Source organism: Botrytis porri, assembly GCF_014898465.1.
Source record: "Botrytis porri strain MUCL 3234 chromosome Unknown BPOR_005, whole genome shotgun sequence".
Lineage (NCBI taxonomy): Eukaryota > Fungi > Ascomycota > Leotiomycetes > Helotiales > Sclerotiniaceae > Botrytis > Botrytis porri.
Genome location: NW_024066079.1, coordinates 1,097,904 through 1,111,140, shown reverse-complemented (window position 1 = coordinate 1,111,140; position 13,237 = coordinate 1,097,904). Strand labels below are relative to the sequence as shown.

At 42.8% G+C, this 13,237-nt stretch overlaps 2 protein-coding genes across 2 annotated transcripts; one reads left to right on the top strand and one right to left on the bottom strand.

Moving 5' to 3' along the window:
* Positions 1-6,083: 6,083 nt before the first annotated feature.
* Positions 6,084-9,018, bottom strand: EAF01_004032 (uncharacterized protein; the record flags this gene model as incomplete). Its single annotated transcript, XM_038912286.1, has 3 exons — positions 8,792-9,018; positions 8,110-8,452; positions 6,084-8,040 (listed from the first exon to the last, which is right to left on the bottom strand). The coding sequence occupies exons 1-3, from the start codon at positions 8,958-8,960 to the stop codon at positions 6,084-6,086; spliced, it is 2,469 nt and encodes an 822-aa protein (XP_038771970.1). The 5' UTR covers positions 8,961-9,018.
* Positions 9,019-9,303: 285 nt separating this feature from the next.
* On the top strand, positions 9,304-11,858 carry EAF01_004031 (uncharacterized protein; the record flags this gene model as incomplete). Its single annotated transcript, XM_038912285.1, has 4 exons — positions 9,304-9,366; positions 9,423-9,456; positions 10,518-11,199; positions 11,327-11,858. 4 exons carry the CDS (start codon positions 9,304-9,306, stop codon positions 11,856-11,858), a joined length of 1,311 nt encoding a protein of 436 aa, XP_038771969.1.
* Between the last annotated feature and the right edge of the window lie 1,379 nt (positions 11,859-13,237).

Genomic DNA, 13,237 nt, shown 5'->3' with positions numbered 1-13,237 from the left:
AGTTGGCGTCTGTCTCTGCTGCTGGCCCTAACGACGGTTCCTTTGTTTTCGATTCTTCTTCTTTGGACCCTTCGATCCTGGCTTCAATGGATTCTCCTTCCTTCTGGGCAAATCCGGATATTGCTGGTGGAACGCCTCCAACTTCTCAGGGCAGTTGAGGTTTGTTCTTGGTTCCCATGAATTTTCGGTATGTGGATAATCTAACCATTTGATCAAATATTTAATTATGCCTCTGACGCATTTACAATCTAGTATTGTTTCGACATTGTATATGGCGTTCGGGTTGACTGGTTCGATTTCCGTTAATGGCGTATTCGGCGCTCCTGGTGGTGCTGGTTCGAGCAAGGATATATGGAATATTGGGTGAATATTCATTATGTTTGGTAATTTCAATCGATAGTTAACCGTTCCTATTACTTTATCAATCTTGAATGGTCCTAGTTTCCTGTGGTCGAGTTTATTGCTTGGTCTTTTGGTTTCAATGTTTCGTCGTAGCAAATAAACTTTATTCCCCTCTTTAAGCGTAAGTCCCATACTACGTTTCGTATTGTAGTACGCTGCTGTTCTGGATGATATGAATCTTAGATCGAGAGCAAGCTGCTCTTGTAAATCCTTTAATTGTTCGACTTGTATTATTGCTGATTCGGCATTAACCTCCTGTGGTATCGGTATTTGGTATGCTTTAGGATTAAACCCAAAGTTAGCGCGTGCTGGTGTAATCTTTATGGTTTCCGTTTCCGATGTGTTATATGCGAATTGTGCTATAGGTAATAGCTCTACTCAATTGTCCTGTCGATAATTTATGTAGCATCTAAGATATGCTTCCATTGTCTGATTGGTCCTCTCTGTCTGACCATCGGTTTGTGGGTGAAAGGCTGTTGATAGCTTTCTTTTAACACCCATTAGTGCTAATAAGGTAGTCCAGAATTTCGAGGTAAAGAGCTTGTCTCTGTCCGAGATTATCTCATCTGGTACTCCATATATGCTTACTATGACCCTAAAGAATACATATGCTAGTTGCTCAGCAGTTCATGTTTCTTTGAATGGTATCATGTATGCAAATTTTGTCAATCTGTCTACTATATTGAGTATTGCGTTGTACTCAATTCCTGTAGTAGGGTCTTTCGAGAGTGGTAGTTTGACCACAAAGTCCCATGTAATGGACTTCTATGGCTGAGAAGGCATGTCTGGGGTCTGGAGCTGACCATACGGAGCATGTCGTGATGACTTGTTTCGTATGCAGGTGTCGCAACTTCCAACAACTTCTTCAACTATCGTTCTCATTCGTGGGAAGTAACTGATTTCCCGGATTCTTGCAAACGTCCTTGCAATTCCTTGATGTCCGTGTGCCGGCAACCCATGTTGTTCCGTCACAAATTCCTTAGTCATTTGACTAGGAATGTATACTTTTCCGTGGAAGTATATGATCTCGTTTTCTATCGTGAATCCTGGTTCTATTGTCTTGCGTATGCGTATAGCTGTAGCATCCTTGTCGTAATGTGATTGGATTTGGCTTCTGAGATGGTTGTCTTCCAATATATGAGTAGCTGCAAGCTGTGGTGCATTGTAAACCAGTGATTCGCCTTCTTTTTTAAATATTGAGTATGATTCGTACGACTTATTTTCTTGGTACTCTGGTTTTCGGCTAAGAGCGTCGACTCTAGCGTTTTCTGATCCTTTAACATATGAAATTTTGAAATTGTAATTGGCCATGGTCTCCGACCATCTGACCTGTCGTCTGTTTAACTGCTTCGTTGTGGTGAAGTAAACCAAGTTCTTATGATCTGTAAACACCTACACTGGGTATTTTGATCCTTCCAAATAAACTCGCCATTCTCTAAATGCATCTACTATCGCCAGTAATTCTTTGTCATATATTTCGTAGTTCAATTCGGCTGGTGATAGTTTTCGAAAGTAGAATGCGATTGGTTGCTATTTCTTATTTTGACCTGGTTGGCTCAAAACTGCGCCTATAGCAAAATCTGAGGAGTCCGTTTCCACTATGATTTGCTTATCAGGATCGAATGTCAACAGTATTGGCTCCTCGGCCACTGTCTGTTTGAGCGTTTCGAAGGACTCCTGCGCCTTGGCGGTCCATTCGAAGCTTCCTTGATCTTTTCTGGTTAATGTGGTCAAGGGTGTAGTAATCCCTGAATAACCCTTGATAAATCTTCGGTAGAAGTTGACAAATCCCAAAAAGGATTGTACTTCCTTAATGGTGTTTGGCTGCTTCCATTCAAGCACTGCCTTGACCTTATCTTTGCTCATCTTGAGCCCTTGGCTTGACATGGTGAATCCTAGGAACTCTGTTTCCGTAATGTGGAATTCACATTTGCTTGGTTTATATAGCAAATCGGCTTTGGCTAAACTTTCAAGAATGTTGCTGACATCTTTGATGTGTTGGACCTCGTTGTTTGAATATACTAGGATATCGTCCAAGTAGTATATAAAACAGGTGTCTAAGTATTGTGACAGCACATTGTTCATAAGTCTCATGAAAGTAGCTGGTGCGTTAGTTAGCCCGAACGACATAACTTGATATTCGTATAGCCCGTATCTTGTTTTAAAAGCGGTTTTCCATTCCTCGCCTTTCTTCATTCTGATCAAGTGGTACCCGTTGCGCAGGTCCATCTTGGTGAATATTGTAGCTCCGCCCAATCGATCTCTTAATTCCGTAGCTAATGGAAGTGGATATCGATCCTTCTTGGTAAGCGTGTTGAGCTTTCTGTAGTCCACAACTAGTCTCTTAGTACCGTCCTTCTTGGGTACCCACATAGTTGGACTTGCCACTTGGGACGTGGATTCTCTGATCCATCCCTTGGCCAAATTGTCATCGATATATTCCCTGAGCGTCTTCAGCTCATCGGCTGACATTGAATAAATTGGGGTGTGCACAGGCATCTTGCCTTCCTCCAATATTATCTCATGATCCCATGGCTTGTGTTCTGGTAAAGCCTCATGGATCCCTGGTTCCTTGAACACATGTTCGTATTTCTTGTACTGTTCTGGTATCATAGGCTCTTCTGCCTTGATTGCGATTTCCTGTCGTGTCGTTGGCTTCTGCATTTGTAGAGGAGGTGTACTGGCCTTCGCTCTTAATGGAGGACTCTGGACTGGGTGTCCTACGTCACCGAAGTTGTTCGCGTTCAACTCCCCTTGGCGCGTGTTACGTCTCGCGGACGCCTCTAGCGTGTCTCCTTGACCGCATTTGCACTGATCAAAGGTCACTGTCTCTTGTGACCAATCTATCCTAGGATTGTGTGCCTTCAACCATAGCATTCCTAGGATGATCTGTTGTTGGCCCAATGGCACAATATCAAGCTGTATAACCTCTGAGTGTTGGGTTATGCTCATTCGTACTGGTCGTGTCTCTTGTGAAACGTTCCCGTCAGATCCTGCTAGCTGTCCGTCAACTAACTGCAATTAGTAGGGGTTTTGTTTCTTCTGGAGTGGAACTTTCAAGTACTTTGCAGCTTCTGGTGCAATAAAGTTTCCTGTAGCCCCTGAATCTATCATGGCTTGTTGTATTTGTCCGTTTATCTTGACTCTACAGTATATCTGTCCTGCTTGTCCTGTAGCATTTAGCTGTGGTGTAATTTGCTTATTCTCGCTATTCTGGATGATCTCATCGGCAAATGTTACACGTCAAGGCTCTTCCTCTTCTAGATGGACAGCGCTTGTCCCTGATCTAGCTCTGTCATCAAGTAAATCCCTCCATAGGGTGTACCGGTAGTTCCCTTGAGTGACTTTCATTATCGTACCCACAACTGGTGGTGGTAATATGGCTTGAGCCTGGACCCGGTGTTCTTTTCCTACTCTTCTGCATAAAAATAGAACCTGATTCTCATTTCTTTCAGATGTGTGGTGATAAAACACTTCCCATAGCTCTCCTCTGTCTGGCCACTGGAGGTGATCGGTACTGATCCTTTCTATGAATGATGTGTTCGTAGTGATTCCAAACCATAGAATTCGATGCTGATCGACGTACCGAACCTCATACGATTCGCCCTCTTCAGCGTCTGTTACGCTGAGGTCCTCGTTCATAGTTCCTTCGTCTGTATCTCCAAATTTCCAGATACGACGGTTCCATTGGTCAATTTCCCGAATAGACCATGATTCTCCTAACTGCGGGTCTTTGTTTACCCATGAGAGGCCTTCGACCTCTTCTTCTTCTTCGTAAGCTGGTGGTGGCGTGGCTAGCCCTGTCATACTAACAGCACACAATTGTGGCGTGAAGGTGGCATTAAGTTGGCCCTTGCCGAACTTATTCTTAAAGTTGCCCTTCTTGCCCCCTGTTCTCTTGCTTCGACATTCTGCTGCCCGATGCCCTGCTTTCCCACATTCAAAGCATAAGTTATTTTCTCGTCTTCGTTTCTTTTCCGGATCATCATTCCCACCTTTGTGGTGCGTAGCGTCGAGTTCCATAGGGTCTCCATATCTCTGTGGATTGTAACGTGGTCTTCCCTCATTCTTGCAGTAACGCTCTTGCTTTTGATTTCCCTGGGGTTTGTATGATCTTTGACTTTGTCGATATCGGTAAAGACGATCATCTGATTCGATGGAGTCCTGGATTAGGTCGTTCAAGTCTACACTCTCGGCAGATCTTTCTAACTCCAGTCTGACTTCTGGTTTGAGTCCTTTACGATAGTGACTCATAATGGCGGTTTCATCCCACTTGGTTGTTCCAGCATATCTTCGAAATTCCGTAGCATACTTCAATGCTGATCCTGTCTGCTTGAGGTTGAAGATCTTATCTTCCGCTACCTCTAGCTCATTGGAGTTTCCGAAGATCCTACGGATCTCTATCTTGAATCCTTCGAAACTGTCGAAGATGGTTCTTGTGGGTTGCATGCGTTCCCTGTCGTCATGCTCGAAATAGTCGCGCAGGTATGGCTGAATCCATTTGCCTGCCTCGCCTCTGAGGTATGAAACGGCCCAAATACTCTTAGATTCCTTTTCGGTGAACTTGTCTTGGTTGAATCTAAAATAGATTTCGAGTTGTAATAAGAAGGTGTCGAGTTCCTGTCGACTTCCTTGGTACTTGTTTGGTAAGGCAATCTTGAGTGTTTCGTTGATGGTGATCTTCTTGAAAGCATCAGTCATTTCGACATCATCGAAGTTGCTTACTGGGGCCTGTTGGCTTCTGGAAGAACTGTTAGCTGCCATACTGGCGGTTGGTATTGAATCAGTACTTGAAGCAGAAAGGGTGCTCAAAGTGTTACGGGAGCTGCCTCTAGGGTCACGTGGAAGTGTCTAGAGATCTCTCGAGGTGGTTTAGACTAGACTTCAAGTAGGAATTCAATAAGGTTGTAACTGGTTGCAATTCTCGTAACTATAGTATGAAACTAATGATTGATCTTGAGCACGAAGCTCTACATTGTAATGAAACCCATTCTTTATATAGACCTTCGTTCCTTGTTGTCCCATTGATCCCATCGTGTCCCACCAGGTGGGAGCAGTGGGATCCAGTGGGAATCTCTAATCCCGTGACTTTCTGATCAGGTGACTCGGTATGTTAGATGTCGTCGTAACACTGTAACACCAAAAACCCTCATTTCTTTAACTTTTAAATTATATATTAATTCAATTAATCTATGAATTAAGTTTATGAAAATAATACATAAGATTGAAAATCATTGAAATGATATAAAAAAGCAAATGAAATATTTTTGGTTATTTTTTTGGATAAAGTTATAGGTTTTTAAAATTGAAAGTATTAAAAAACTTAAAAAAAAATGATTTTTTTGTATAGGAAAAGTATTATATATTATATTTTGAAAATTTTTAATTTTGAAAACCTATAACTTTACTAGTTTTTATAATTTCAAGAAACTATTTAAACTAAATATTCTTTATATAATTATTTCTCATATATACAATTTTCAAATTAATTCATTAAATAGTTAAAGAATTATAAAAATAATTAATTTATATAAGAAAATAATATTTTTACAAGAATTTTATCACGAAGAAGAATGGTGTGTAATAAGCCGGGGCCTCAACTCTTACAACTGATGCGAAAAAAATCGTACCCCATTCATCTATCCCTCCTCCATCCCCCTCCTCTTCACTCCTCTCCCATCCTATCTAACCACAACCCCCACCCTCGCTCTCAAATCCTGCACACTAAACCCAACCGCAACCCCTATCTCCCCATCCGGCACAACCCAATCCCCCAATTCCGTATCCCAATAACTCACATCTCTCCTCTGCACCACAAACACTACTTCTTTCTCCCCTCCCCTTTCCATCTCTACCTTTTCAAACCCGCGCAGAACTTTCTTCGGTGTTCCTTCAGGAGTATTTTTTTCCGGGAGAGAAATATACAATTGGAGAATTGTGGCGCCGGATCGAGTTCCTGTATTTTTGACGCTGGTAGTGAGGGTGAAGAGGGGAGTATACAGATCTGTGTTTCCACCTGGAAGGATAGAGGCGAGGGGATCCGGACGCGCGGTAACGGATTGGTTTGTGAGGCTTTGAATGGAGGGAGAAGAAGTGAGATTAAAAGTGGTGTAGCTTAATCCGTATCCGAATTCGTAGAGAGGGGTTACATTTTTCATTTCGAAACCTCGGTAATCGATTGCTTGTCCTTCGGTGAAATTACTTTGCCAGGCGTTTTGCCCCTGGGCTTGGACTTCGGAGACGCTGAGATTTACAATGGGGATGTGCATGTCTGTTTCGTGGATGGGGATTGTGTAGGGGAGTTTTCCGGAGGGGTTGACGTCCCCAAAAAGAATGTCGACGATTGAGTTTCCGGATTCTTCGCCGGGATAATGGGCGAGGAGGATTGCGGAGACATTGGGATTTTGAGCAAAGGGGAGAGTATTTATTCCGGAGGAGTGAGTGATGACGATGGTGTTGCCTTTGCAGAAAGATGCGACGTTGTTTACGACGAGGGTGGAGTTCCAGTCTAGGGGGTAGGAAGTTCGGTCGACACCTTCTGAAGAGAAAGTTTTGAGGAAGACGAGACATATTTCTGGGGTAGGGTAGATGCTCGCGAATGAGGAGGTGGAGAGGAGTGCGTTGTTGGTGAGATATTGGATGCGTGCGCCGTATGTAGCGGCGCGGTTTCGGAGGGCGGTTAGAGGGGATACAAGGTTGGTGTGACGAGCGGAGCCGGATCCACCACCGATATCGAGGGTGCCGATGACGAAGCCGGTGCAAGGGTCTGATTGTGGCCAGGTAAGGCCGTCGGTAGGATCGGGAGCGGAGCTGCCGAAGACGCCTATGTTTAGGGGTTTGGATAATGGGAGGATATTGTTTACATTCTTTAAAAGGACGATTCCTGCAGAGCCAATTTGTCGGATGAGAGATGAGTGATTAGTGCGGACGTCTCGGGCGGGAATTTGGGCGCCTAAATCGAAGCCGTACATGTTTGCCAATACGTACGTTTGACTTGGATCTGGAGTGGGGTAATCACTGTATTGATTGAAAAGGAAATAAGGTGTCATGATTCGGGTAGCCATATCGTCTAATCTATCTTCTGTCATATTGCCCGCTTGGATGGCGGAGATGAGATGAGGACCGAAATAAGTTTCACCGGTGTATATGGCGCTTTGGGAAACATACCCGGGCATATCCATATCTAGACCGGCGTTTGCGGCAGGATATCCGGATTGTGTGGCGAACCAATCTGAGACGACATAGCCTTGGAATCCCAATTCACCTTTCAGGATATCGTTGAGTAGATGTGTATTTTCACACGCGTAAGTTCCATTGATGCGGTTATAGCTACACATTATTGAAGTTGTACCAGCCCGTACTGCATCTGCAAAGGGCCAGAGATATAATTCATGAAGGGTTCGATCATCGATATTTGAAGAAATAGCATCGATGTTTGTTCCGTCTGGAAGCTGGGAGTTGGTTCGTTGAGTTTCTTGTTCGTTGCCAATGAAATGTTTAGAGGAGGTTTGAACGCCGACACTTTGCATGCCAGTTATGGAAGCGGTCATTAGATGACCGGTGAGATAGGGATCAGGTGAGAATCCTTCCCAATTGCGACCTCCGAGAGGATGACGACCGAGGGGTCCTGCTACTGGTCTTGGGGTTTCTCAGTTTTCATTTTCCAGATAACAACGTTTCCGGGTTGTATTTGAGACATAAACATACCCCAAAGCAACATGCGTACCCTTCCCTCTAAATTCCTGCCCCAGCGCCTTGTAACTTTGGTATACCAAGTCACGATCCCATGTCGCAGCTAAAGTGACACCGGAAGGAAAAACACTGATGAGATCCTGACGAGCAACAGCTGCGGGCCCATCGTTCAAACAAATGCCGGTGAAATTGAGACGCGGGATGGGACTGATGTTGCCGATACAGTACATGGGTTCGCCATCGAGAGTAGAGGCGTTGAAGGTGCCTGTTACTATGTTGGATTTTTCGGTAATATTTAATTGGTTGACGAAGGTGCGAGCGAGGTGGTGGGCGTGGGTCCAATTTTGAGAGGGGGGTGCTGGGGATTTATTAGAAGTGTGAGGGGCAGGGAGAAAGGGAAAGGAAGGGAAGCGGAAGTGGAAGTGCAAATTATGGAGATGGAGGATTGGTAACGGTATCTTTAAAGGGAGCTCGAGAGGTTCAGAATTGATAAAAAGATACATCTGTATGAAAGTCAACAGTGGCGAGGTTAATTTCCATACTGATGGATCAACCTCCATAAGAATCTTCCATATCCAGGTTGAACTAACTGGATAACAAGAACGTCTTCTATTCCACATACCTCGTGACTTTCAATCCGTATACCACCTAACTCCCTTACCACAGGATACAGGAACAGAAATAAGAAAAAACCCACAAACAGAAGAGCTACCCAAAGTAGCTGTAATATCATTCCTCCCACCCCAAAAATACAAAATCGCACATAAAGAAGGTAAAAGTCTTGTCTTGACATACTCCAGAAAATCCGACATGAGAGAGAAGAAGAACTCTGTCTTTTGCTCATCATACATTGTGTTCATATCCATAATGAAAAATTAGGACCCAGAGTTCTATTGAGGGTTGTAATATGTTGTCAATGTCCTATTCATTTCTGTATCGTGATTTGAATGAAAAGAATGAAAGAATGAGGTCAAAAGACAAGTTACTATTCGCACTCGCATTTCGTATAGAGGAACGAGCATCTTGGCGCTTGAATACGCGTATAGAGAGGGGCTAGCCGCGAATAAAGGCTAACGCGTGTAGAGATGGTGAGTTGAAATGTATGTAAGCCAATCATACTTCAGGAATTCAGATATCTTAGACATCTTTTTCTCGAAATATGGAGAACTTTGGAGAGTTACAATGGTATATAGTTTATGATTAAAAAAAATGATAGAAACATATAAACGGATGACCGGTACAAGCAGGAACAGCTTTGGAGATGAGAAAGATGTATGTACGCCACTCAATTTTGAGTATCTAAGTAGATATTAATATGTCGCGTGTAGTGCCTACAGCAACTGACTATCATGGGCGATGGTAGTAATGCAGATTCGAGGCTGCAGAGAAGAAGAACACAAAAACTCTGAGGTTGTAGTTCAGACCCAAACAATTTGATTGGACTATGAAGTAATAATTATAGACTTCTCTCAATCAAATGAGATATAATTCGGATGAAGAGAACAAAGTTTTGAAGATTGAGAGCGAAAAAGAAGTTCAGATACGATGGGAAACTTCGACGGGAGTGTCACTTGACATGTAGTCACATGATAGCGACCTCTGCAAGTCTAGTCCCAACTCAGTCTAACCTTAGCCTTTGGAAACCAACGAAATAGTTACTAGGTACTGGTGGTACTGTTTTATAAACAGCGTAGAATCAATTGATTTTTGCTGAACCAGTTTCGAAGTCTTGAATAATACTTCGCACCTGGAACGATAGCTTTGGCTGTCTGCTATAAGTACCGAAAGCACCGATGTTTGCTATCCCGCTCAATCAATAATGCTAAACACATACAGTCGCCATCGTGCCTTTTCATCTCCACCTTGATTCAATTTGCTGACTCTTCCAATCATACTGATTCATACACACTGCTCGGCCTACCAGCTCTATGTCCATCGGGCTCAGTTAGTCTTCAATACGTGCGCGTGGGCATGATTATGGCGACGATGTTCTGTTGAACTTTGGGAGAATGTGGGGTTGGTGATTGGTTTGTGGGGCTCAAAACAATACCGCTATAACTCAGGATTTTGGATGATGTTAGGGTTTCTTGTGTGGATTGAGGTGCCGGAACTAGAACAGGATATGGTTGGACCATAAGCAGCCTGCAGATGCTATACAGTAGCAAAACTTCGACTACATGCGTGTACTCGATTAGGTCACAATATCTTGACCGAGAGAACTCACGAGTATAAGAACTGAGGATGACTGAAGTGTTTCATCCTCATCTCATCTTTCTCTTCATCTTATTAACCACACACGGTTCGAACTACCTGGTGGGGATCAATTTGCGTTTTTTTAAATCTTGCTACCGCCATTACTTCACTTCCGGCTTTGACGCAAGCTCTTACGCTGACCGACATCTGTACATCAACTTATCTCGCAGCCAATTTTCTAGCTGACGATTTCTATGACGGGATAACTCTTGATCCAACATGCATCACAGCCAAAACGGTGACAAATGCCACAGCATCGAGTGTTTTTTATCCAAATGCTGTGATCGATTACTGTGCTGTTACTTTCAAGTACTCTCATAATGGTCTAGATGACAGTGTACTCTTAACATACTGGATTCCTGCACTAGCAAAATTTCAAAATCGTTACCTTTCGACAGGTGGTGGTGGATATGCCATCAATTCAAGAGCCCAGTCATTACCTGGAGGAATTGAATATGGCGCAGTTGCTGGCGATACTGATGGTGGTTTTGGAATTTTACAGAGTAATGCCATTTCGGGTTTTCTCCTCGCGAGTGGAACACTTAATTGGCGAAATGTCTATATGTTTGGAGATAATGCTATCCATGAAATGAGTGTCATTGGAAAGGAATTTACTACATTGATTTTCAATATGACAGCCAATAATGTCACGTTGTATTCTTACTATCAAGGTTGTTCGGAAAGTGGTAGAGAAGGGTGGAGTCAAGTTCAAAGATTTGCGAATCAATTCGATGAAGCAGCAATTGGTGCACCGGCTTTCAGATATGCATTCCAGCAGATTCAACATCTTTATTCAAATGTTGTGGAGAATACTCAGGCTACTATCCACCGCCTTGTGAATTACAAAAGATTGTGAACGAGACGATTATTGCTTGCGAGCCATATGATGGTAAAACAGATGGAGTCGTCTCACGAACAGATCTTTGCACATTGAACTTTAACATTTCAAAACTTTTGGGTACACTATACTCTTGTCCAGCATCGTTAGGAAGTCAATTTTCTTCTCCTACACCCGCACAAAATGGTTCAATCTCAGCCAAGGTTTGGCTGTTGCCCAGAAAATCCTCGACGGTCTTCACATCACTGACGGCAGACGCGCTTATTTCTCATACACTCCCTCCTCTACTTTTACAGATGCAGCCACAGCACATAACGACACCAGTGGTGAATATGGTGTTAGTATTCAAGATGGTTGGAACCGATACAATGATGTGCTCCTGACAAACTGGCCAGATCTCACCCCCTACAAAAATGCCGGCGGAAAAATTATTCATTTCCATGGTGAATCTGATTACAGTATTCCGACCGCCTCATCTGTTCGCTCCTACGAATCCGTGCGAGAAATTATGAACCCAGGTCTTTCGTATAATGATTCTGTCGCTACAACCAATGAATTCTATCGACTATTCCTTGTACCAGGTGGTTCGCATTGTGCGGTTAATACAGCAGAACCTAATGGACCATGGCCACAAACGAACTTGCAGGTACTCATTGATTGGGTAGAGAATTGAATGGCACCTGTCACTTTGAATGCGACAGTTTTGCAAGGGGCGAATAAGGAATCGAATCAACAAATTTGTGGATGGCCTCTGGGACCGTTCTAGACGAATAATGGAACGGCAATGGAGTGCCAGTATGATCAGGAGAGTATTGATTCTTGGATTTATGATTTAGATGCTTTTGACATGCCAGTTCATTAAGATTGGTTGAACGTTTGGTGAAAAACTTTGGGGCATTGATTAATTAGTATTGATAGGAGTTTATGATTGAGAAATGAAGAATGGTGAATGGGTTTGGCAAGTTGTAATATACCACTGTATTTATTGTAATCTTAGATATCAGATATAAGTTCAGTACCCCACTTTTCGGCCACCTCATAAAATATATATATACAATTTTTAAACTTCAATAATTCAATAATTATCCAATTATAATACAATCTTTTGTAACATTAATTTTATATATATTATTGAAATTCATTTTATCAATTTCACAATCATCAGCTTCGATTTGAGCCTAATATATAGCCTTAATCCTAGAAAACTTCGAATTTGAGCTAATATTAACCTTCCTCTTTTTTTTAGATATAATATATTCTAATTTATGTTCTAATTCCTTTATTCAATACTTAGACTTTATAATTTCATAATTTTTAATATCAAATACTTGTTACGGGAGCTGCCTCTAGGGTCACGTGGAAGTGTCTAGAGATCTCTCGAGGTGGTTTAGACTAGACTTCAAGTAGGAATTCAATAAGGTTGTAACTGGTTGCAATTCTCGTAACTATAGTATGAAACTAATGATTGATCTTGAGCACGAAGCTCTACATTGTAATGAAACCCATTCCCTTATATAGATCTTCGTCCTACTTGGACAGCTGGGTGTTACGGAGGTACCCGCACCGCAACATGGATTATAAGATAAACCTAAGGCCTTGGTGTTGGGACCTACGAAAACAGCACTGTAGGGACAGTTGAATTAAAGGGTAACTAAAGATAGCGGTAACCTTACCAGGTCACGAGGACAAGTGTCACGTGAAGGAAAGTCGATTCGACTTGTCGACTCGAGTAGTCGAGTAGACTTGCCGATTCGATCAAAGTACGAAGGTCTATATAAGGGAATGGGTTTCATTACAATGTAGAGCTTCGTGCTCAAGAACAATCATTAGTTTCATTACTATAGTTACGAGAATTGCAACCAGTTACAACCTTATTGAATTCCTACTTGAAGTCTAGTCTAAACCACCTCGAGAGATCTCTAGCCACTTCCACGTGACCCTAGAGGCAGCTCCCGTAACACTGGGACAGCCGGGCGCTCCTGGAGCGCTGTCGTTCCTGAGCTGTCCATCACGGGACACTAATCCCGTGACTCTTGGTGTCCTAGCTTATTC